The following is a 26,700-nucleotide window of genomic DNA, read 5'->3' as shown; positions in this document are numbered from 1 at the left end:
TGTTTGTAGTTTGGACTTTGGAGCAATTTGGAACTATAATGGCATAAACGTTTAGTCAGCGTTAGTTATTGTTCCTAAACATTAATAAGCAATTTATATACCATATAATTGGAGCACGAGCTGTAAACAAATATAACATAAACAACGCATTTATTTGTACATAATCCTAAGCAAACAAGTTGTTTTTATTGACGCAATCTCCTTATTAATTTTATAATATAATTATAAACGAAGCGTAACTAACTGGCCATTTAAAATTATCTAATTTAAAAAAAATTAAATGTCATAACATGTCCAATCAATCCCACCCAGTGATTAGCTAATCAAAAACTTAAAATTTTTGGTTTTTATTTACATAAATTATGTGTTGATTTTATATTGGAAGGGACAAAAATATTTAGCAATGGCATTGGATTTAGTCAGTATAGCACAACCACACTATATACCTGGGTTTGTTATAATATTCTTTTATCGACGATGTTGTGGTTTTAACATCAATAAGCTGTTATAGTCGAGGAAAGTGGATGTATAACTTTCAGTCAGAGAAAGAAAAATGCACGTACGCCGTATAAGGAGTGTAGAAAGAGAAAATCAAAATGACCTGAATCGATGGCGTTTTTGTAATCTTCATTAATTACTTTCTACAGTTCGCTGCATCAATCATGTCTATTAATACGAAAAGTGTTTTCATTTTCCGTCAACTATATTGCTAAATTGGTGCCGAATGATGTAATACCGTTTTACTTTTTAAAGTTAACGGTCGGTAACTCACGTGTGGAAGGCGTTTAGCAACAGTTCTACATTGATGAATCTTTTCCATTTGTGCAAAAAGGATTATTGTGAAAGACACGATAAAGTTTTTAGGGCAGCGCGTCGGTTTCACCGCGAGACGTGATAAATTAATTCGTTAATACATAGTTGACTGAACTAAAGGAATGTTTTTAGTTAAGAGAACGCAAAGGAATGTTGTATTATACAGCCCTTGAGATTAGCTACAGAATAGTTGCTTGAACACGTGCGCGATACATAGATTTGACTGTCTCTATATTTACATTTGTAACGTATTCGCTACTGCGATACACCTTATAAGTCAACATAATTCTTACTTTTTCAAATAGTTATACCCTATTATTAAATATATAATTTACTATGGTGCATACAACTACCTCACTGGTTTGTTCACACAAAGATTTACATAGAGGCGAGAACGGAACCCACGGCTTTAAGTTTACCGATGCCTTTTCATTGCACTTCCTTTTTATTAAAATATTTTATTATCTCACGTCATTTAAATATTCTATAATTCAATTTTTGTTTTAAATTATGGAAAAATTCTGAACTGCTGAGCTTTAATAAATGTTTATGCTTGTAGTAACTATATCCAGATTTAATTTAATCGAGGTTTTGTTTTGTAGCTTACTAATACTAAGTACTTTTACTATATTGCAGAATAAAATCTTCAAGAACAGGTTTTAATCGGTTTTAAATATTTTTTATTACAAGTACAACAGTTAAAACCTGTTTTTGAAAGTCGAGGTGGTAATTTGATTTTACTGTAAAGTACCAATATTTCTGTTCATATTTACAGATACACAGGCCATTGTCCAGAATACAAGTATCGAATAGGGGACACATATGGCTCTACCACCCACAAGATACTCCTGGACCCAAGTGTACAGCATTCAGAGAGGCTTGTGCTGTCTGATAGGACGGCTGACGATTTTCAGGTAAAGAGGACTTTAAAGTATTTAAATTACACGAAGCATATTCCTAATAATGTGGTGATGGTTGAGGTTTTTGGTTTCAAACATTGCAATTTTGAATGAAGCAGAGACGTAAGTTTAATTATAAGGGTTCACTACTATACGAATTATTTATGTCTGGTATTTGAAATTTTCTAAGTAATTTCTGTTTTGGTCTTAAATATTCCGTTCATTGACCCACATCGAACTAGCCTCATGAACCTATAGAATGACTTGCTAGCAATGATTATAATATTATTAGTTCCTAATCTAGGTGTGGCTAAATTGGTTACATCCGAAATCAATTGTATCCTGTTAAAACTTATTACTATATTATGCTATTACCCTAACTGGAGGTTTATGACTAGGTAGCCAATTTTTTAAACGACTTCAAAAAAGGAGTTCCTGTATTACGCCTGTGTGTATGTATTAAAAAAGTTACATAAAAACATTGATTGATGCAGATATTCCGCCCGCCTCAAACTGACATCGACGTGGTCAACGCGAGGTTCCGAAATGGGGATCCAGTCTACAAACATCCCATGATACCTGGGTATGAAGGTGAGTAGAGTTGGATTCTTTGTTAACCGAGTTCAAAAATGGGGATTATATGATATGTTTTATTATTAAGGCAAGGCAAATGACTTGACTATCAATCAAAGCCTATCGGATACTTCCCGTTGACGTATCATAAAATTTGTCAAGATGCAATTTCTTAGAGAAAATGTAGGTAAAGGAAAAATCTAAAATCCATAAACATGCACTTTAATAACAAAAAAAACTAGTTTGTACTAAAGTATCGGTGTCCAACTCGCACTTGCTCGGTCTTATTTATATTAGTTTTTCTACCGACTAAATTAGATCAGAATTGTACACTATCGCGTGTACACCAAACTGTACACATCCATCGATGTAAGAAATGAAATAAATTATTTCTTCGCGTGGGAACATCTGACAACATATCTATCTAACGAAAAGAATAGGTTAAATGTAACGATTACCCAAACTCAGTCATAGTTGCAAAAGATACTTAAACGTTCGGGACAAATGCACAAACGAAACTAAAAGGTACGTGACGCAATGCCGCAGTGCAACTTTACTCTAAATTGCTAGTTGTCTTGTTAAATCTATTGTGTACTTCTAACTATGTGATCAAGTATGTAATATAGAAATGATGGAAATAACGTGTAGTGCGTCATGACTTCAAGATAAGGTTAGGGGGCCCTATTCCGTCTACGGGAGTAGGTATATCCGTCTTTTTGCAATGAGCGGCATTGTACAGATTGAGAGTAGTTTTAAATCTGTAGGTGTTTTGATCGAAGGACGCTTTGATGGTCATATAGGTAAATTGGGGATTTTTGACTCTCTTATCCGTCTTTTTGCAATTATGGACGTTCCATTCGAAGCCGTCTTTCGAATGGAACGTCCGTAATTGCAAAGGATTTGCCCCAACAGAGGTAATAGGGCTCCCTGATCTTAATTGCAATTTTGTTAGCAAAATCGTAAACCCATAGTTGACTATAATAGTTATTCCATAAACATAAATTAGCGGTTCTTACCGTTTATTGTACGTCTTAGTGTGCAGTTATCTGAAAACTTTCATTAATATACTAAAGGAGTGACAAATCGACCACAGAGCAACCTTGTTTGAACATATTTGTCGATTAATAATATTTGAGTCATTGCATTACCGTCGCGGTTCTTTCCGTAGGATTATTAGATACTGCAATAAATCTATCATTATGAAATATATCTAAATACCTACGATCTGCATATTGTATCACATAACCAATTTAGTTGAAAACATGTACTTAACTACCGAAAATCTTTATACCTTTCAAGGCCTTTCCCCGAACAGACGGCCTTGAGTATTCTTTTCATACTTATGTTTTCGGCAGGTGATTTGCAGGCGGGAATATGGAGATATAGGAATAATTAGAAAAAAACAATGTTAGATGTTTTTGAAAAAAATTAACTATCCTTCTAATATCTAATAGTGTTAGTTGCAAAAAATGTTGTGTACATTAGGAGGTTCACGGAATTGGAATAAAATGCACGCATTTAATTATATTAATGGCATTTTCATTATGAAGTAAATGAAACAATGCCCACATGAAGCAGATTAAAAACGAAATGTGGATTTTTCATTTGGTATTTTTTTTATCGTTTGTTTTTTTCAGATTCTTAGTATAATCTTCAACATTCTGTTTTTTCATTGTTTGTCTTCCTCATCCACGGTTTTGTCCTTTCCGTCACGGCCGCAACTTTTCATTAAAATCTCAACATTTTGACAAACATATCCTTGTTATCAGATGCGAAAAACATCCTTGCACCTCGCACGACGGGTTTGCATAACTCGCCAAAAATAAATTGACGTTAGCCGAAATGTACATCTCAAAGAAAGCGAAATAAGTAAGAATCTCAAATATGTTGAAATGAACTGGATCTGCATGAGTCACCAGTCGTGGAGCTCGTGATTCACGAGAACCGGTCCGTGTTCACGGTCTTATGTTCTAGAGTTTTAGGTTTTTTTTAGATTGCAATTAGGTTAATGTATTTTTGCGGTTTTGCTCCTATGACGGCGGTTGGATGTGTTTATTTTATGTGTCGGCGTGTGGCATGCGGATAGATTGCATGTTTACATTTTTATAGAATGAAATAAAAGACAGACTACTCAATTATTTGGTTTTGATATCTATTGCGTATGGTTGAGTTATTCAGTCGTTTTAAAGTGATATAAGTAGTTATTTTATTACGGTTTTAATTTTTCAATAAATTTAAGTTTAGGTACATATATATAATTGAGGCAACTGCACAAAACGTATTGAATTAAGTTTCTGGAATCATAATACTTGCCAGAGATGATAGTATCTTGATTAACGCGCGTTGAAATCTTCGAATTGAGAAACGGGGTATCGTATTCAAGTCTCTCGATGTTTTAATTTAAACCCGTCGAGTGAGTTGTTATTGCTATTATTTTATAGTATATTCAGTCCTTCAGAAACTAAGGATTTGGGAGATAAGTCTAGTATAGACCAATTATTTTATAATTTTTTCCCAATTAAACATTTGGGAACTAAGTTTATTGGGAGTGACGAAGCTCAACCGATTACCAATACCTACTAGAACAATAAGTATTCCAGAGTCGTCTAGTGACAAATGCATACATAATTGACTGAAGATACTTATTATGTAACGAACAAAGACACTTTTACAATACAAGAAATTGACGAAGACTTATAGAGTAAAATCATATTATTGTTATGAAGGGGAAAAGATTACATAGTTATGTGAAACTAGATATATTATACATTCATAGCAGGTTTCACTGATAGCACTCTGGTTTAAAGGGACTCTTAAGGCATTAGAAGCCAATTTTAGGGTGGTATGACGTGATGTAGTGTTGTATCAGAGTACACTTATGACCAAGGGAAAAGAAACAAAAGTATTCAATATACGATAATTGGTAATATCACGCTCATTTTTTCCAGCGAGTAGGAAAAGGTGAGTAGGCAACGAGTCTACCCACTATGCATCACACCCCATTCCATTTCCATAATAGAGTTACATCTAATATCGGATTCAAATTCAGGTATACTGTTGGTAGGTGCGTATAGTCGGTCCGAAAGATGCTTTAAAAGACAACTGAAAACCTGAGTGGATACACGTAATTTTTCTATTATGTCATTTTGTGTCATAACTCCTTTGTTTATGGCATTTAGTGAAACATAAACAAGTAATAACAATATTATATCATATCTCCTGCAACCACACAATATGTCTTCAATTGAACAAATCAGCGGTTCCATGGGTACCATATATGATATACCTACTATAATAATACGAGCCCAGTAGTATATACCATTGTTGAGCACGGGTCTTCTGTTATACTGAAAGTGTTTAGGCCTTAGTCCAGCACGCTGGCCTACTGCTTGTTGGTAGACTCTATATACCTTCGAAATTCTTATGGACAATTCTCATGTATGTAGCTTTCGTTACGATGTTTTCCTTCACCGTTAAAGCGAGCGATTATTGATAATACATGCGTAACTTCGTAGAGTTAAAGGTGTGCGCCGTGGGTTGTGAACCTGCGGCCTTTGGCTCGGCAGACCGTTGCACTCTCAACCCCGCTGTCACCAGCATAAAAATATTTTTTTATTATATTTTACTTACATTTTAGCTATTAAACTGTGTCGCATCAATCCAAGCACTAGTGTTGCTATGTTAACATAAGAGGATTGCACTAAAGAATCACCTGAATACGGAATAAAGATATAACCAACTGATTTTCATGCTCGTATTTATTCCGTGCCGGTTTATATACCCATGTGGAGTTGATTTACAATCATAGTCTTTCCGCATTTCTACGGTTCAGGTTATTCGGGCGGGTGTATTTTTTTAGAATGGATTGTCGTGGTCGTGGAATTTTTAAGCCGCTTGGGTTACTGACTGACATTTGGCAGGTTTCGAAATCTATTACTCGTGATGCTTGATGTAGAACTTTTTAATATAGGCCACATCACTAGATGCTGAGCCTGGAATCGAATCGAACTGGCATCACTAACTTAGTAACTAACTTATTAAATTAATTTGCATTTGCAAAACCCGGTACAATCGAACAAAAACATTAATCATTCGATAGTTGGCATCAAGTATTAACATAAAGGTGTTGTGCAGGGCTTTGTTTCGCAATAATCTTGATTTGTCGATCATTATAACGGTCCCTTCGTGGGTGTAATGGACCAATGCTCGTTTCCTGTCGTGTGTGAGTCGCGGGAGTTAATGTCGCATGGACATTACTTTGAGTCACTAGTGGCGCCTTATATGGACACCGTGATAATGCTGTTTAAGTACTGTTGTCTCTCTTTAGAATGTTTCACCTAAAATAAATGGGAAATTGCGATCGTTATTTGTGGGGGAATGGTGTTTACTTTTGAAATAGATGGGCGATGATTCAATATTTAATATGATTGTGCAAACATTATTATGGGAGATTATTTTTGTGACAACATATTTTATTCAAAATCATTTTGCATAAGATTAACATACAATATTAAATAAATATTACGTTCGACAGTTGTTAAAATTAACCTTTTGCGGCAATATATCAAGCGACAGTTGGTTGTTTAACAGAAAATTGATATCCATAAAAAAATAATTGAAAAATATGATACACCTGATTGGCAGATTATTGATATAGTCGCTAATAACATGCCGTGTTTTATAATTCTTATCTGTCTAGTAATTTATGTGTCATCATTCTTCCTATGTTACTTTAGACGGCCTTATGAATTAATTACAGTTAAGCACTATCAGGTTGTGTGAAAAAATGTTTTTAATCATCTCCGCGGTGTACGTAACCTTTCGTTCCACATTTGAAACAGGATAAATAACGGATCTAGGCACGTTTTAGTTGGCTTCGATCAAGCTCATTCAAACTTGTCAGTTTGCCGTGAGACAGAATGAGTTGAACAGATGTCCGCGACTCTCAAATAGTGTGGTTACCCGCGTATCTTACAATAAAACGGTACTTGTCCTTTATCTGCTCTAGTTATGTCCAGATATCAGATGGCTCGCACTTGGGCGCTTGCGCAAACCAACGGGACACCGGATATTTTACAATTTATTTGTGTGCCTTGTTAATTGGACCCCACTGATTCTATTTCCTTATTGCATAATGCGTATACTTTGTAAGATGTAGGTTCATTGGCACCGCGTTTGTTTTGCGCGGTGATGTTATAACAATGCGTATTTTGATTGCGTTTTGGCTAATGTATACCTACTAGTTTATTATAACTCTTATTTTTATTCTTTTACCATGATAGATACCAACATCTCACTACAAATTGTTTCTTCAGCATTAATGTTAGATATCTCGTGCAACACTATTTTTAAATTACAATAAATCAACTTTTATTATTTTATACTTACTAATAATACTAGTCTCGTCATAATATCATCAAAATACTGCCATCTCCAATAGTCATAATCGACCAAAACGCAGGTTTTCTACCACGTCTAAACGCGCAATACGGTCAGCGGTACACGGTCGCCGCGACAGAGGCCTTGTCAGAGTTCCAGAGATTGCAGCTTAACCAGCGGGCAGCCAGACATCAGCTGGAGAGGGTGGTGGATCTCCAGGCAGGGAAGGGACAACCCTGGGATCTGGTGGATCGATTTGTAAGTAACCGTCGAAGGTCGAAGTCACTCGCTCTCATACCAGCTACTTGTAAATATAAACAAGGATTAACAGCAATATTGATTATGCTGCTGCGTAGCAAGGCTCATAACCTCTAACGAAGAGAAGTAAAAAGAAGAGGAAGTACAAATCATATGATTTGCATAGTAATGGCTTTGGTAAAAAGAATTGAGTGATTTTTTTGGGAAACTGATAGTGTTGATCAATTAGTAAGTCAAGCGCAAAAATGGAAACGAAAGGATTAATGAATGGAGATGGATGAAGAAAGAAGGTTGGCGACGAAAGAAATTTTATGAACGAATAATTGCGGCTGTGATTGGAGTACCGTAATTTTGGAGAGATGTGATTGAAAGTTGAATCTTGATGCTAATAATGATTTTATTACGTCCAGTCTGCAACTGCGGAATTCAAGTTGCCCCTGCTTGTGGTAAGACCGGAATGTGCGGGCATACTGAGGGATCTCCCAATGGACGAGCCGAAGTTGTCGCCTGCATCACACTCCGTTAGCCCTTACTTCATGGAAAACGATAATCCTGATAAATTTATCAAGAAAGGTACCAAAGGAGTTGTTCTTTTATTTATTGTGTACGGTGTACCTACTTCTACCTCTAATTTGTGTACTGTAAAGATATTTTAACGGAACTTTTTATTCAGTGTAACTTTTTATTGTTAGTCAATCAATTATTTTGACATTTAGGTACATACTTACGTTTTGGATTTTCTGTTTATTTTGCTATTATCTTAATATTTTATAAAACCCAAGTCCCCAGTGCGTTGTAATGAACTAAATGATCGAACTTGTTCCATGGTAAAATATTAATCAAAACGAGTGATAAAAAATCTGTTTGTATAGATGTCGTATGCTAAAATTCATTCATCGTTTGTAAGAAATCAAATATGGGGATTTAATCCTTCCCAGTCAGTGCGTAAGTTAACATAATGTGTATAAAGGTCAAATAATTAAGTTGGAATGCCTACTAATATTTCATACATTTAAGAAATAGAAATGAATTAACGTTACTTAATCATCTACTCGTTGGATTCATATACTCTATGTGTCTAAATTAACTAGTAAGAGCTAAATTCCGTGGGAAGCTTGGCGTACAACATCTAAGGGATAGTTATTATCGCAAAAACTAACGTTTTCCGCAGGTTTTGCTGGTCATGTTCCATACGGGTTCCAACGCTTTGGCGACTCATCCAAGAAACTCACTAATTCTGCACTTTGTGACTTCTCTTCTAACTACCGAAGAAGACAGAGCACAGAATGGGCACCAGTGAATGTGGTCAAGTAAGTGATTAAAAAAACTTAAAATATTTTTTTATTTACGATTTTCACTGCAGTTATAATACAATAATAACGAAAAATAGTCTAAAGTAACGGTTTTATAAAAATGATAACTATAAAGGCAAAACATTGATATTAGTTTGATATATTTGTTTACGACGCGACGGGGAATTATCGCGTTACTTCAATATAATTTTTTATAAATATTTTTGCATACTCAAAAGACCATGTTTCATCGTACTTATTGTAAAAATCAATTTGACAGCTGTCTTTGAAGTTTGACATTTCCTTTGACAGCATGTCAACACGCGTAAATCGCGCAGATTGTCGCCCTAAAATTCTAAGTGCAATATTTTGTGAAAATTGAAAGGAAACAACACCAAAATGACTAAAAAGAAACCGTTACCAAACCTCTCCAAAGAGGAGAAGATGGTCATAGTGATATCGGAAATTATACAAGAGTTATTAATCGCACATCGTCAAGGCAAAGATGTTAACCTCAACAAGATGAAAACTCGGATATCGTCGAAGTACGGGCTTGGTACATCACCGCGGCTCGTTGATATCATAGCAGCAGTCCCGGCGGACGCGAAGAAAATACTCTTACCGAAGCTGAAAGCGAAGCCGATTCGTACCGCGTCCGGTATAGCAGTGGTTGCCGTGATGTGCAAACCTCATCGTTGCCCCCACATTAATTTTACTGGGAATATATGCGTGTATTGTCCCGGTGGTCCGGATTCAGATTTCGAATACTCGACGCAAAGCTACACGGGCTACGAGCCTACGTCGATGAGAGCTATTCGTGCGAGATATAACCCGTATCTGCAGACTCGGCATAGAGTGGAACAGTTGAAACAGCTCGGCCACAGCGTCGATAAGGTCGAGTTTATTGTGATGGGAGGCACTTTCATGAGCTTGCCGGAAGATTATAGGGACTATTTTATCAGGTAGGCAATGATTATGTTTTAAAATAATGAACTAAAACATACAAAGTGACATCTGTATATAAATTTTTTAATTGATTCTATTGCCAACAAGTAAAGTGCTGTCAACCATTGAGGGTCTCAGAGTTGTTTCTGATCTTGGAATTATCAGTTTTAAATAATATAATTACTTTGTAAATGAATAATCAATATTATTTGGTAAATCCTTCTATATAATAAACAATATTATTATGATTTTTTGTAAGTTGTAACATTATAAACGTGTGTTTATAATGTTACAACTTAACTGTGTCAGTTATAAGTATTTAATTATCTTTTAGGAATCTTCATGACGCCCTCTCGGGTCACACATCAACATGTGTAGCTGAGGCAGTGAAATACTCGGAAAAGGCCAAGACGAAGTGTATCGGCATCACAATAGAGACTAGACCTGACTACTGTCTGCAGAGGCACATGAGTGACATGCTTAACTATGGTTGCACTAGGTATGTAAATATAAATCTGCTTTGTGACTTTAATTCTTATTAACAGGCAATATCATATAGGTTTCAAGTTATTGACAGAAACTCGTACTGCTGTGTTAACCTCAAAAGCAGTCTCTCAGAAAAAATAAAAAACTAGATTTTTATGTTGTCAGATAGCTTAAAGTAATACCCATCCAATGAACTTACCTAAATAATGGTATCTTGTTTAATACTTGTTCAAAAAAACCTTAATGGAGTTTCTCTATCTCAGTTTTACATACAAAACTATAAAACTATATTTACAAAACTTGGATTATCTTAAAAAAGGTCTCCCAGGCTGCTTTTGCGCTTAGCATGGCAGCATAGCAGTATGTTGAATTGTATTTTTTTAAGAAAAATAATGTTTTATAAATATGATATTTTTTTTATGCTGTCTAAAAAGTAATGTTTAGAATATTATTTGGGGCAAGTTACATACTATGATTAACTTGTAGGTTGGAAATCGGAGTACAGTCTGTGTATGAAGATATTGCCAGAGACACAAACAGGGGGCACACTGTCAAAGCGGTGTGTGAGAACTTCAACTTGGCTAAAGATGCGGGATACAAGGTAGGATATTATTTATCATTAGTATTTGTATTCATAAATGCAGAACGAAATTATTCTATAATAAATGGAAAATGTCATTTTTGAAGAAATGTCCATTATTATAAAATTTTATGAAATTATGTTCTATTAGCTCAGATCTCATTCGCCTGCTAGATATGATTCCCATAAAATCATAAATTATATTCAGTTATAACACATTTTCAGATTGTAGCCCACATGATGCCAGACCTGCCAAATGTAGACTTTGAGCGAGATGTTGAACAATTTATCGAGTTCTTTGAGAACCCAGCATTCAGAGCTGATGGTCTCAAGATATACCCCACATTGGTTATACGAGGCACCGGTTTGTATGAGCTGTGGAAGACTGGCAGGTACAGAAGTTACCCACCTTCCACGCTGGTTGACCTCATTGCTAAGATTCTGGCCTTGGTTCCTCCATGGACAAGGGTTTACAGGTAAATGTAAACTGATATTAATGTGTTTATCGTAAAAATAAGGTACGCAAAAAGATTTATACTTTCAATTGGGAGGAAAGGAAGCTGGGAGGAAATAATTATAAGGATAATAGAGAAATTTCATAATTCCTGAGAGGGTTGTGCAGTCATATAAAAATATAAATAAATTTATTCCTTATTTCACGAGCCTATAAATGAACTGCTCTAAACTTTTTTTTTCTCTTTTCACTTTATCATGTACTGTAGTCTTTACCCTAAACTGATTGAAAAGAGCAACACCAGAGTTTCTTGCCCGTTCTTCTCTGGTGAAAACTGCTTTCCGAACTGGTGGTAGAGTTAATATTGATGGAATCTAAATAATGTATAACATTTTACAGATTCAAATAAATCATTTCATTTCAATTCTTCGCTATGATTGTATAACTTTATGATTTGCATATTGTTTGTTATTTTATTTTTATTAAACTGTATATGGTTCTTGTAAGCAAAATTTTTATTATGTTCAGTTACAATATATTGTAAGTTTTGTAATTGCATAAATGTATTAAATTGCATAAATGTAAGAGATGAATAAATTAAATAGCAATTTAAAATTGCAGGGTGCAGCGGGACATTCCAATGCCATTGGTATCTTCTGGTGTTGAGCATGGCAACTTGAGAGAACTGGCTTTGGCTCGTATGGCAGATCTGGGCACTGACTGCAGGGATGTCAGGACCAGGGAAGTTGGTATTCAGGAAATACACAACCGCGTCAGGCCATATGAAGTAAGGATTCCTATGCTATTACAAAAATATTTTTCTATGATTGTAATATGTTGGACATGAGGAATGATGAGTTGCAGTGAGATTTTATGTTACGGTTGGGATAGATCCTCCAAGTCAGCATTCTACGCCATAGGCAAGGAGAACATCAGCATATTTTGTCCTACATTTTGCTAACATAACTGGTATTAATAAAACATTGTGAAGTTGCAAGTGCAATAAATATAAAACTTATTGTCTATTGCTTTAGGTGGAGCTTATAAGACGTGATTACGTTGCTAATGGGGGGTGGGAGACATTCCTAGCTTATGAAGATCCAGATCAAGACATTTTGGTGGGTTTACTGAGGCTTAGGAAGTGTGCGTCAGACACCTACAGACCTGAGTTGAAGCCAGGGCCCAATGCTAACTTCAAACAGTGCAGTATTGTGAGAGAACTGCATGTGTATGGTTCTGTTGTGCCGGTAAGTTAAAAAATACAGTTTTTTTTAGCTTTTATGGTATTGTAATTGTGAAATAATCACAGTTTTAGACTCAGTTTCCTGTTTATTATATGGTATATCCAAATAGTTCCTTTGCCATTTATGTTCTGTACAATATAATCCAAATGTAATGTCAAGTTATAAGAAACATTGCTTCTCAATTACTTGTCTAAACAGTTAGAAGATTTATGCCAGCTAAAACAAATTTAGTATTGTTAGCTATGCTAGAACCAAAACGAAATATAATTAACATTTTATAAGATTAATTTTATTTGTAATGTGGTTTAAATTAACTAAGTTGCTAATTTAATATTTTTAGGTGAATGCTCGAGACCCAACAAAGTTTCAACACCAAGGATTTGGAATGCTTCTCATGGAAGAAGCCGAGAGGATAGCTAAAGAAGAACATGGCTCGGACAAGATAGCCGTTATATCTGGAGTGGGCACTAGGAATTACTACGCTAAGATTGGCTATGTGCTAGAAGGACCATATATGGTCAAAATGCTATAGATTTAAGAGAAAATAACTGTTAAATTAGATCAGCTTTTGGTGGTACTGCTAATGGGCAGGATTGCTCATTTCGTTGCTCTTCATATAAAAAAAAAAAAAAACTACAAAATATAGACCTGATTCAGGAATTATTAATTAACTCCGCTTTGTAACACAAAGACTTAAATGAAAATATTGTAGAGCAAGTAGTTATTCCTGTTTGCGGGGATCAAACCTGCGACCGTCCGTCTCGCAGCGTGCTAGGTGCGCAACGGTTTGATATTATGTACAATGCACAACGATTTATTGTTACATCGTTTGTTCAGTAGCTAAATGTTGTTCTTGTATGTTTAACAATAAAGTTGGTGTTATGCATAGGTTTTTTATTTTTAGTTGTATGGTTTTTTTACAGCATGCATGGGCTCTATTGTGTTGATAATATTGGCTAAGAATTCATCTGAAGTTGAAGCTTTCTTGCCTTTTGTAGGTAGAGATAATAGCTGAAGTAAAACACATACAGTATAATGGCAGCCTAACGCGTCAACTGGCTAGGGTCTGACCAGCTAAGAAACTTTTTTATTTTCTACGTCACCTCTATGTTAATCAGAATATTTTACATACGAAATTGTTGATACCAAGGACTTTTTTTTATTCTGCCAAGTGCCTCGCACCGGCTAATGTCGTTTCTGAGCGTACCCGTATATTATTTTTTATAATCGGTAAAATTCCGAAATTTATCTTTTTTGCAAACTCTAATTTTATTGGTTATGGTGATATTATATAAAAATCCCATTGTTATCCTACGTCTCTCCCTAATCCTAACCTAATCCACATCCATCCCTTCCAGACCGGACCCGCCGATGTCCATCAACCCGACGGAGATCTACCATAAACACGTCGGCATGCTGCCCAACTACGCGGGACACGTGCCTGGATGCATGTTTAGGTTAGTTGTAACACCTTTGAACATAGTTTTCAATAACAAATGTGTATGTTGGAATGTAGCGCTAAGTGGCTGTTACAGGGGTGGTAAAGTTTTACAATCGTTTTCGACAAGCTTTGTTTGTAATAAATTACCAATGGATGTTCGATAAATAGTCCGTTTTCTCCAATCTCTTAATTTATATCAAAATATGGAGTATAGTATATATTTTTTATTTGTAGGTATAACCTATATCAGACTAAACATGTTGCGACTGTACCGATCATTAAGGTACGACCCAATGCTAGGTTTTGTTTTTATTACTTTACTAACTTGAGAAGTGAAACATCTAACATTATTTCGTCATGGTACGAGGCGCTCGTCTACGTACCCAAAATATTTTAAATTTTCTGATTGAATGGCCAAAATTTTGATGCTAGGAAGTACAGGTATAAGTAATGCCAGTACTTTCTGCACTCTGTCGTTTCATTCGAATTACATTGTATTTCTTTAACTTATGTACTTTACGCAGGTTTGGGAAAACTTACGGGAATGACACTAGAGACGCCAAGCGCTGGTTGCGTGGAGACTTCACTTCGTGAATGCGCAGATTTCCAACTACCCACAAGGTTACAATAGACGTGATAAACATTTCAGTGACGTGATTTCGATTTACAAAATTGTTCTACAAATTAAACACACATCAAATAACAATAGTTTATTTTTGACAACAGAGAATAAAACATAAAAGTATCAAAATAAAACAATGAGTTAATCAAGACTTTACATCCAATGTCTTTTGAAAAAATTACTTCACAGATGAAACATTTTACAAATGTTCCGATATATACAGGAGTATAATATAAAGTGTAAAAAATAACAAGCAGTATATCACATTTAAGTATTCATTTACTATTTTGAGAATTTCTTTTTACTTCTTCTTCGCGTTCCATTCCTTGAGAAGTTTTTCAGCGAGCACTAGGTTTTCGTCTTTCTGTAATATAATTTTCAATATGAAAAACAAGCTTTTATATAGTTTTCATATAAAAAAATAACGACTCAAAAAATTTGTGTAGATAAAGTGCGTATTACCAACATAACACCCCATTTTTGTACTGCCCAATACTATATTTCATTTTTGCGATGTTAAATACAGAAGCAGTAATTCGCTAGAAACACCATAATAACTGGAATTCAACATTCATAACAGATCCAGCTGCGTATTTAAAAAAAAATTATATGTATTTTTAAAATTTGTATTCACTCAACGCTCCAAATATGAACACCTACACGAACATAGCTATAAGAAAACATTTTGTACCTTTATAAAACAGAACCGAGCAAAGTTCTCGCCGAGGTATTTGTGCTCCTCTGAGTAGAACGCCGTGGGTGGGATGGCCAGCAGGCCCGCCTCCTTGGCCAACTTCTTCGTGAACTTGTAGTCTTTGTACTTGTCAGGCTCCGCTGATAGATCGATTTTGTTTGCTGAAAATATTGTATTAAGTTAGAGCTACCATTTGAAGCTACCAAACGGCAATAGCCTAGTTGGGTGTGGAACGGACTGCCAAGACGAATGCCTGCAGGTTTAAATCCCAAGGGCACACACCTCTAACTTTTCTAAAATCATGTGTGTATTCTTTGTGAATTTATTTATATTATAATTCATTTAAAATATAGTAGTTGCATTGTGGTAATGGCATACATTCCTGGATTCAATATCGAGATCAAATAAATCCTGCCTGGCTACTGTTCTAAAACTTACTAAGGTTAGTCCAGTCAGCAATGATGAAGTATCCAGCTTCTGGTAGCGTGGGTTTGAACCCGTTCTCCCTCAGGGTCTTTACTAAGAAGTCCCTCTTGGGCAGTAGCTCGCGCGCCAGCGAGTAGAAGTAGCAATCTGGTGAATTGATGCGCGCCAACTCATACTCGAATGACCGGGCCACCGCTTCCTGGAGAAATGTGATAATAATATGTAGAATTTGCAAATGTAACTTCAACAGAAATATGTGAAAATGGGTGTAAACATTTTATGGAAACACTTATAAATTTGATAGGCATGATAAATTGTAGGTCCTCGTTACAACTAAATTGTAAATTGAAGGTACAACCGAGTTCAAGCTTCGAAAATATAAAACTTAATCTGCTACAAGATTTTTAGCATCAAGGAATGAGGTAATAATATAAAAAAGTAATGTCGATGATGATGAAAAAGACTGCACCACTTCTCCGTCTATCGTGTTCAAGAATGTTATGAGTGAATGAATTAATGCATTTAATACCAGTTTCTCTTGCATTAATATCATTTAATGATGTCAAAAAATCTGCACTATAAGCACTGCAATTCTGCCTAGCCTACATAAGTTTTAGTACGAATATACCAACCTGCACGGGGGTACAGCACGTGTACACGCAGTTCTGGTGGACGACTTGTAGATTGCGCATGAGCGGCGCATGCGCATACGCCCAGCCAGTCTTCCAGCCCGTCACCGAGAACGTCTTGCCCGCCGAGCCAATCGTTATTGTACGCTCCCACATGCCGGGGAAGGTAGCTGGGTGGAAGTCGTGAAATTTACTGCTTATAATTATGGATATATTTTATACTTGACTGCACTGTACAATTGTAAATAACATATTTCAAGCTATAAAAATAGATTCCATGCTAGGAATTTAAAATCTGATATTGGCTATAGAAAAATATATCGGATAGTTTTGACTTTGCAGTCCATCATTTCTTCCAATCTCTCTAATTATTTAACTTTGCACTACTTTGCCGATTCTTTTTTATTACTTGATTTATATTTATTGTAGCGTAAAGTGAGTTTATCTTTGTTATAGTTTTAACTATCATTCTTCACAATAATAATTTACACTACTAGAATAAAAAAGTAGAGGAACCAGTAATGAACACTCACCGATCCTAATATGCTTGACGGGCTCGTACACCATCCACTCATACACTTCATCAGAAAGACATAGAACATTGTGTTTCTTGCACAGATCGGCGATCAATTCAAGTTCTTTCTGAGTGAAAGCCTTCCCGAGCGGGTTGTGAGGAGTGTTCAATATGATCATCTTCGTCTTGCTGTTGAACAATGAGGCCAGTTCTTTCTCGTCTAGCACCCAGTCCGCTGACGTCACGTTGTCGCCGTTGGCTTTCTGTTGAAAAATTTTGTTTATTTTTGAAAACTTCTTTACGCACGCTTTACTTGGGGAGTAAGCTGGTGAATGCGTGACGAGAGCGTTACGAAAAATGTGATCGGGCGAGGCGAACGGAAGTTGAGAGGAACATATAAGTGAGTGAAGATAGGAAGAGAGAGTTACGTTTCGTATATGTAGGGGCAAGAGAGATAGGTGCGAGCACACATTTTCTTTCTCTCTTTCTCTCATTTTATTTATGGTATGACGTGACAGTGGACAAGCGACTTCTGAAAAGTCTAGGAACACGCTGGATGGAAGCAGCTTTTGACAGGTCCATCTGGAAATGTTGCTAGCTTATGTTCATCAGTGGATTTCATGGGGTTGATGTTGATGACATCATAAGTGTTCAAAGGGTTTGCTTTTTCAGATATTTTGATGTTAATGGTAAAAAAATTAAGGAGATGGGACTGTAACAGCTAATTCTCTTTCTAACTTACGAGTACCTGTAAAGGATAATAGCACTTTAACAATTAATGAAACCTTTTTTTTTTTATTTACAGCCCTACAACTTGATTTATTTCGCTCACACATTTCGCTTGCTCACTATTACAAGGTTCTATGTTATATTTTTTTGCACAAATTGAATGATACATAATATGTATCACACATGCTTCTAATCATTCTCATTTAAAAAAAAATAATAATCCCGAATGATAGAGGAACCATGAACTATTTTTAATATTTTCCAACATGAAAATTTTAAATTTAATTTTTCCATCATAAGTAAAAATTAACATAGGACCTTGTCATAGTGAGCCAGTAATTTTATTATACCAATATAACTAAACGATTACCGGTTGTAAAGCAATGAATTTGGGGATACCGCCGGCGGATTTGATCATGTAGTCGTAGCAGTCGAAGAACGGCTCAATCACTATCACCTCATCGCCTTCGTCCACGTGGCCTGGAATTGCAACAAATGTTTCATAAAATATTGCCTGCATTGGTGGCGTAGTTGCATTACGGAATGATGTAATGGAAAGATTAATATATATGTTGAGATGTGTTGTTGGTTTTAGGCTCTTTATTAGACTGCTCTCATTATACTAACTTAATACTATGCATTACATAACTTGTATACTAAGTCCACACACTACAATGACTGCACTGCTGAGGTCATATTGCGATTTGTACTTAGTATCATCCCGGTGGAATTTGTGCCCGATATGGCGATAGGTTCGCACCCTATTACATTATGGGACGGATACAACAGTTGCGCCTCTACTTACCTTTTTGGGCATAATTATTAAAGAGTCTATTTCGATGGTTACAATGCCGTGCAAAAACTATCTAAACCATTCATACCTTTTAGTTATTTCTATTTGTATCACTAACGAAATATAAGTGTGATCAACCTTTACCTAGCTCTGAAAATGTATTGGCGTAACTCTATGTATTTATTATTGTGTATATGTCAGTGGTCAGCTTTCCTTTCGTAACTTATATAAAATATAATTATAATTGGAACGATTTCCAAACTGCAGTTATACATTAGTAGTACCTACATATTGTGTAGGGATCCCTTTTGAAAAATGTCACTCGTCGCCGCCTGTACCGCAGTAAGAAGTTGGATGAGAGTTCCCATTTTTGGCAGAATCTCTATATATATAAAAATGAATCCCTATTTCCCTTGGTTACGCCATCACGCGTGAACGGGTGGACCGATGTAACAATTTTTTTGTTGTTGTGTTTGTTATTGTCAGGAGAAGGATCTTATGAGAGAAAAAATTAAGGAAATTGAGCAGAACGTCAGAAAATTTAAGAAAAGTTAATTTCAGCTATTGACAGAGGCGCGCTGCAAATTCATAGTTAGACGGGACAACGTCTGTCGGGTCAGCTAGTATTATAATAAAATTTGGAATATATTTCAATATTTAAACTTGTATTTGTTTGTCCCAATAACAAAAACCTTTCTTTCTTTATATGTTTTTTTAATGATTCTTCTATCATCAACATTCATAGAGATGAATATAAATGAGCATTCGCTATTATGTTTATTTTATAATAACGACGTATTATTGATTGAAAGCGGCACTTTTGACGCAGGACACAATACTTACATTATCTTTGTTATCATTATTATAGTGATATTTTCACACTTACTTTTTATTAAGGTGGTAGCTCAAGGTCCATTTTCATACATTTTGTTTCGGCTTTAATCTGGGTAACTAAACAAGTATTGGCAAGTAAAGAATTTAAATTCACGTCTAGTTAGTGATTAGTTCTCGCAGTTGAAAGAAAAATGTAAAAATAATTAATAATCATGGATATTTCGGCCTTTAAAATTTAATATGACGAAATTTTAAAGGCAGAAATATCCATGATTATTAATTATTTTACTTCAAAAATCACTAACTAAACGAATTAACAATACTGTGATAAAATAAATGTGAACTACTAAACCATTGACGCTATCTTGTCTCTCTTGACACTTGAAATGTATTATTATTTATTAACTAAGCTAGGGATGGTGAACCTTTATTGATTAACGTGCCATTATTAAAAAAAAAAAGAAAAAAATTATAATCTGTGCCGGTAACGTGCCATCCAGGGCCTTATCTATCCGAGTACCCCCTTTTAGCGACCTTTTTTAACAGACTTCAAAAAAAGAAGGACTTTTGACTGGGTGAACCGATTTTTAAGATTCGTTGTTTTAATTGATAGCTGGTGCTGCCCGTGTAGTCCCGTATGAATTTCATTGTTGGACCCTTGACTTTGGAGATACGTTAGCAAACTCTTAAAAGTATGTCGTCAACGTATAATGATTTTTACTAACGCAAAAAAGTATAAAATTATTATGTCCCAACGAAGTTTTTGGTTAGCATGTTATACACGTTTCCGAATTATTTTGACTTGAGCCGCCACTGGCACGCGTGCCAATGGTTTGACATCCCTGAACTAAACTATGCTCGTGATTAAGTTGAATACAATGAAACATGATTTCAATGCCGAATAAAAAAATGGAACAAAAAGGGCTTTCTTTAAATTAGCCTGCCGCGCCGTAGCGTTGTAGCTGCGCGGCTTATCTGAAGGCGTCCTTAATCCGATGAGTAAGTACTAGCTAAATAAATACTTTAAAAAATTAACAAAATTTTATTATAAGTCAGATAAAAATTATTACTTGTACTGGTTAAATAAATATTTAAAACAATTAACTACATTTTATAATAAGTCAGATAGAAAATTATAAATATTATAGACTTGTATATTAGATTTATATTTGATTTATAAAATTATATCTTTTGCCCTCGGCTCCGCTCGTGTGAAAGGGGTTTTCCGGGATAATATTCCCTATTAATATTTACTCAGAAATAATGTAGTTTCCTCATAATTAAAGAATTTTCAAAATCAGTTGATACATCCAAAGATTCTCCCCTACAAAACTAAAAACAGACTTTTCTTCTATTATACAATATATATATATTTCTCTATATTATACAAAATTATAACGGCACATATAAAATATGATAAAACATTCCTATTGTTATTCAAAGAACGCAATATAGATTGTGTTATCTTCGTAGATTTAGAAAAAAACCTACGCAAACATACCGTACTTATTTTGTATTCACTGTCCCATTGCGTTATCAATAAAGCTCGGTAGATTTTATAATGCTGAATTAATCTCTCTTAATTCTTTTTAACAGTCTTGGATTCATTGTTTTTAATAATGTAAATGAAATTATTACTTAATTATGAAATTTTTTATTACGCCTCGTAGAATTATACAATCCCACTCATTGTATTATAAAACACACCACGCCTTTATCTCCGCAGGAGTAAGCAGAAGTGCAACAATGGTACCCAATTTTCGCTAAGTGGGATACCTCCCATAATGAGGTAGGTGGCGAGCCTATCGCCATATAGGTACAAATTCCATATTTCGACTTCATACTGATCAGACAAATCCAAATATCACTTTGCCTCACTCGGGATTCGGACCCGGGATCTATGTTACCATACCGCTCCCGCAATATAATTACCCCACTGAGGCAGCATTGTATTTGTCATTCTGAAATGTTTGATGATGACGATATGGGTAGGTAGAAGGTATCATTAGCCTGTATTTAGGCAGGATTTCATGCTTTTCTTTTCACACCACTTTGGTCCTTAAATGCTATTGCTTGGTGGCAAAATTAAAAAAAAATATGTGTAGAACTAACTTGAGCGGAGACCACGGCTCGGCAAACGTAGAGTAGGACGGCCTCCAGCTAGGTGGAGTGAAGCGAAAGATCGCTGGCAAGAACTGAATGCGCGTGGACAAAGACAGAGTAAAATGGCGCGTATTGGAGGAGGCCTATGTCTAGCAGTGGACAAAGATATATGCTTATGATGATGACTATGAGGACTAAAAGGAAATTACTCGTATTTCTATCATTATTTATTCACTGCAAATGAGAAATAATTTCTCATAAAACAGAAAACTCGATTGACAATGCCTTGAATGCTGGCCTATCTATAATGTCTAGGTGGCGTAATTGTATTGCGTGTGGTAGACTACCATTCTAAGTTCCCGGGTTCGAATCCTGGTCTTGGCAGTGATATGGTTTTTTTTTGCTCAGTATCACTTCGGAGTCTGGAATTTAAGCCCAATATGGCGATAGTATGATGTAGTTAATTCATGAATAAAATCTTACCTAATATTGCAGAGAATAAAGCTTCGTAAGCACCGCTAGTCACGAGTATTTCATTGAAAGGGTCGATCTCTCTTCCGACTAATGGTGAGTAGACTTTCGACAGATTCTGGACTAGCCTGGGGTGACCCTGGAAATTAAAAAAAAAGTTTATTCTTGTTCTTTTAAGGGTCGACGCAAAAAGAGGAGTGTCAAAGTATGGCTCTGTGTATTTATGGCATCTTAGCTCTAGCGGCATCTAGCCACGTTTGAGAAAACGATAATTTAAAAAGTTTCAAATATTTTTATTTATTAAATATTCAAATAACTACTGGCACAAAATATTACTCTAAAAAAAAAAGAAAAAAATGTATTAATCGTTTAATCAATTACTAATCTAGTATTACTTTAATCTAACACTTTTTTTTACTTTATTGAGGTTTTTGTTTATATTATGGCTATTGCTAATATACAGTAGTTAACGCAAACATAACAAAAAAAAAATTATCAATCAATAAATTAAGTTACAAAGTCTTAATAAAATTCTACTAAAATTAAAACCTGTCTATATATCAATACATTTTCTAAATAAGCGTTTATTGTTTTGTCAATTTCTTACGTCAAGAGACAAAACAAGGTTAAATTAAACACCGATTAAAACGAAACTACTATCTCGAATGATTCTCACATAATTAAAAAATAGGACAAGGTTTTCGTGCTGCAGACTGCAACTGCGGTTTTACGACAATATCATTGTATTTAATTGCTTACGTTATCGAGAAATATTATATGATATGACAATTACTAATATTCTTTGTTCTTGCAAGCCTAATGCGGGTTGCAGACCGAAAAAAAAAACAAGATATAGTTCGCTTAGCTAAGAAAATTACGCATAGTAAGTATATTTTATACATGTATAAAGTCTGAAACTTAGTATGTACACAATATTTCTGCTATGTGAGCTAAGGTAAATTCATTTAGCTTAGTTTTCAGTTCGTAGACTGCAATCAACATAGAAAATAAGGCTTGGCTACATTTCCATCATGTTCACAAAATACTGATTATCATTAATGATTCCTTATGTTTACGCAAATGTTAAACATCGGAATAAAACTATTTGTACGGATTTTATCACGGTTTTTTATATTATAATTTCCTTCAGACGTTTCGAAGACTGCAGCATTCTTTTCACGGGGCGGACTGAGGTGTTCGTCATGCGAAAAGTCAAAGTCGCAATATCTACCTACATTTTATAATTATAAAAAAATATTTTTTTTTGCTGTTTTCGCACTTTTACGTTTGTAAATTAATTCGCACAGCATCTGTTTGTTCACTTCTCTAATTGGATCCTTTGTCTTGTACAATATCGAAGTTGATATTAAAATTTACAACACTCATTACGTAAAATATTATCAATGCAAATAAATACTCCATGGCACATATTATAAAACTAGTTTTCGCTTGTGGCTCCTCTTGCGTGAAATATTTTACCGGGATAAAAGAAAAATATTTCACGCGAAAGTAGCCTTTGTCCTTCCCAGGGTCCCAAACTATCTCCATACCAAATTTCATCGATATCCGTTGGGTAGTTTTTGAGTTTATCACGTTATATAGATAAATGGCCTATCCAACACTAAAATATTTTTTAATTCGATTAGTTACTGAGATTAGCGCGTTCAAACGAACAAGCAAACAAAATCATCAGGTTTATATAGTAGAGTACATAGAGTAAGTAATATACTACGTAAGAATAGATATAGATATTATGCATCTTTATATTATGGTATGTCAACTGTTATCTAATTAATAGCATTATTTTTGTTGTTTGTCTGAGCTCTATAGAGCATAAACGATCTTATATTTTATAGATACCTATTATTTTAATATTATAGTGTCTTCAATTTAATTAACCAGCTATGTTTACCAATTCATCCACATGAAATTCCGTTTGTGAAAAATATTTTCGAACGTATCTTATGTAGTTCGAACTTTATTTTTAATTAATTTATCTCTATACAAAATTTCACCAAAACAAGTTCAGTAGTTCAGTCGTGAAAGCGTGATAGAATTCTTGAATTATAAATATTTCTGCGAATCATTTCAATGCAATTTTTCTTTACTAAAATTACCAACTTGCAACGTTATGCTCCCATTATGTCATGTTATTATTGAATTTATCGATACCTCAATTGTGCAACACGCTGTATAATAGAGATGTAAAGATATGTCACTCACAAATCCCCTGGTATATTGGTTGAGCAGTGGGTTGTCACTGGTAGGGATCTCGGAAAGCGCCTTCGTGACATGTTCAGGAGCATGGTAGTCCGGGAAACCCTGACCAAGGTTCACAGCCGGCTTATATTCTGCTGCCAGTTGAATATATTCAACCCTGGAAGGATTTATCTTTTAGTTTTACACGCGTACGGTGAATAAATGAATTTAAATATGGTTAAACTGCTGTTCTCAGACGTCCCATGGGAGCATGCCTGGGGTTAGATTTGGGAGGGAGTCTTACAGGGAGAGATGCCATTAGCTATTGTAACACTTAATTCTAAGTATAACAAACTGGTGGTAGTATATATTTTATATCCGGCCGGATAGCGACCACCGTAAATAAGGTGTTAAAACCCGCCATAGTGGCCCAAGTGTGTCGCGTTCCGGGATCAGCCTATGTATATCTGGTTGTAACAGGCTGGTATAATTGTGTCGACTGTTGAGGAGTAAACATCTCTCGTCAGTCGACATTCTTTGGGGGCCCCTTTGCAGTGCACATAAAAAAAAGCACAGCATTGGACCACATTAATGTATTGTAATTTGGAGTTTAGTATGGTGCTCAAACTGTTTATGGCTTTGTATAAAAGGCATGCCTTAACAATTTAATTGATTTGACACAATACCTTAAATCATTAATTATACATCTCAGATTGTAGATAAGTTAGCAGAAAGTAATCAAACAAGCAGACGTGTAACTTGATAATTAATCAACATCCATATTGCCAAGAAGCTGGATTTTTAAAAAAAATTAGAAAGGTGATAGCATTGTTAAAGCTCCAGGAACCTTCAGGACAACATTCCTAATCTACACCAATTTTCTGTGATATAGAAATACCACCTCTGGTTGCATTGCACCTTTGCCTCAATAATAATTTGTAGACAGACAAGACACATCCCCTCGTAATCCTTAAATGAAGTATGCAGAGGATCAACTAGGGCGCCCACTTTTTGCCATGTGCATTCTGCCCCATGATGTTTTACGAAGTTGAACCCATCAATATCAAGCACAAATTACAGACAAATTTGAGGTTAGTAGCCAGTATCCTCTACACTGTGGCTCCATTTTATAGTGCAAAACAATAGCATTTAAATAGCTTATGACGTATGTTTATTTCATAGCTGAGAGAAATGTAAATGAAACATGTAAATATGTATTGTTCTTAACATTGATGATAATGTGTGATAATAGTGTAGATTGATATGTTCTTCTTAAAATATACTTAAAGATTGTTAAAGATGGCTACTATTTTTATTTCAACAAAGATTAATTAATACATTACAGAAAAATATGATTTAAATAAAACAAGTAATTTCTGTTAAATTTATGATTTTTTTTATTTTTAAACGTCGCTCAATGTAAATTTTATATTGTTGTTAATATAAAAGATAAATTATATAATGAATATAATTACTTATCATGAAAGAATCTGGTTTAAAAACTGTGGATTCATATAAATATAAAATATATTGAAAATTTAAATACTTATATTGTATAATGATAGTTTTATATTATACTGATATATGGCATATGTAATAATAATAATATATAAGAAGTGTAGATAATTATTTTTGCTAATTGGGTTCAATGAGCATATGTCATGAGTCATAATAATTATTATTTCATAAGCCTAAATATACTCTAATATTAGTTAAGAATTATGTCCAGTTAAACGAACATGATATGAACATTGACAAAATGGTAATTGTTATACTGATTACTGAATAACTGGTAGCCATTAAGAAAATAAATTTACCAAGTATTACATTATGTAACGAAATAATTAACACCAACAAGCAATAAGTAATATTAATTGCAGTAACCTTAATTAGTTATGTAATTAAAATACACTCACCAAACACTTTTTTCACCAGCTCCATAGCGTTTCGGCAAACCGAATTTTTCATTCATTGCACTAGCCACGCTGCTGTTGCTCCTTATTATTGGTTCCAAATTAATCCACTTTACGGTGCTACTGCTGGATTTAACAGCCGCGTATAAACTCAGGCCTCTTCTAAACAACATTGTAACAGATAAAAAGAGATAAAACACTATAAATAATAAACTTAACCTAAGTTGACATGCCAATCAAAAATTATACGTGATAATACGTCAATACACAATACGTACTGATAAAATTGAATGCGTATCGCTTCCTTTTAGTTTGAATATTTAAACGTTGATTAAATCGTCTTTTATTTTGCAAACATTCTTTTATCGGCGCGTATTTGCTAAGTTGAAACCAGTGTTGCCAGGGCCCT

At 34.8% G+C, this 26,700-nt stretch overlaps 3 protein-coding genes across 6 annotated transcripts; 2 read left to right on the top strand and 1 right to left on the bottom strand.

Moving 5' to 3' along the window:
• The first annotated feature begins 276 nt into the window (after positions 1-276).
• Positions 277-15,067, top strand: LOC115443332 (UPF0605 protein GA14893). Of its 3 annotated transcripts, none has more exons than XM_030168690.2 (8): positions 277-450; positions 1,589-1,727; positions 2,207-2,303; positions 7,747-7,922; positions 8,333-8,495; positions 9,094-9,232; positions 14,282-14,380; positions 14,889-15,067. In XM_030168690.2, the coding sequence occupies exons 1-8, from the start codon at positions 404-406 to the stop codon at positions 14,956-14,958; spliced, it is 930 nt and encodes a 309-aa protein (XP_030024550.2). In that variant the 5' UTR covers positions 277-403; the 3' UTR covers positions 14,959-15,067. The 3 variants fall into 3 exon arrangements, with proteins under 3 accessions (XP_030024550.2, XP_037300398.1, XP_030024551.2); XM_030168691.2 differs by lacking the exon at positions 277-450 and adding an exon at positions 523-620; XM_037444501.1 differs by lacking the exons at positions 14,282-14,380; positions 14,889-15,067 and adding an exon at positions 9,527-9,619.
• Positions 9,527-13,809, top strand: LOC115443330 (elongator complex protein 3). The gene is made up of 7 exons (XM_030168686.2): positions 9,527-10,176; positions 10,494-10,658; positions 11,132-11,246; positions 11,451-11,701; positions 12,301-12,466; positions 12,714-12,926; positions 13,264-13,809. The coding sequence occupies exons 1-7, from the start codon at positions 9,614-9,616 to the stop codon at positions 13,453-13,455; spliced, it is 1,665 nt and encodes a 554-aa protein (XP_030024546.2). The 5' UTR covers positions 9,527-9,613; the 3' UTR covers positions 13,456-13,809.
• Positions 15,062-26,696, bottom strand: LOC115443331 (kynurenine--oxoglutarate transaminase 3). Of its 2 annotated transcripts, XM_030168688.2 has the most exons (10): positions 26,570-26,696; positions 26,295-26,453; positions 24,403-24,556; positions 22,192-22,318; positions 18,349-18,458; positions 17,269-17,512; positions 16,739-16,905; positions 16,119-16,305; positions 15,678-15,841; positions 15,062-15,350 (listed from the first exon to the last, which is right to left on the bottom strand). In XM_030168688.2, the coding sequence occupies exons 2-10, from the start codon at positions 26,348-26,350 to the stop codon at positions 15,288-15,290; spliced, it is 1,272 nt and encodes a 423-aa protein (XP_030024548.2). In that variant the 5' UTR covers positions 26,351-26,453; positions 26,570-26,696; the 3' UTR covers positions 15,062-15,287. The 2 variants fall into 2 exon arrangements, with proteins under 2 accessions (XP_030024548.2, XP_030024547.2); XM_030168687.2 differs by lacking the exon at positions 26,570-26,696 and having other exon boundaries at positions 26,295-26,556.
• Positions 26,697-26,700: the final 4 nt, after the last annotated feature.

The sequence above is a fragment of the Manduca sexta genome, chromosome 28 (genome assembly GCF_014839805.1).
Source record: "Manduca sexta isolate Smith_Timp_Sample1 chromosome 28, JHU_Msex_v1.0, whole genome shotgun sequence".
NCBI classification, from domain to species: Eukaryota; Metazoa; Arthropoda; class Insecta; order Lepidoptera; family Sphingidae; genus Manduca; species Manduca sexta.
Note: the sequence above shows the minus strand (reverse complement) of the source record. Positions and strands in the feature narration are given on the sequence as shown.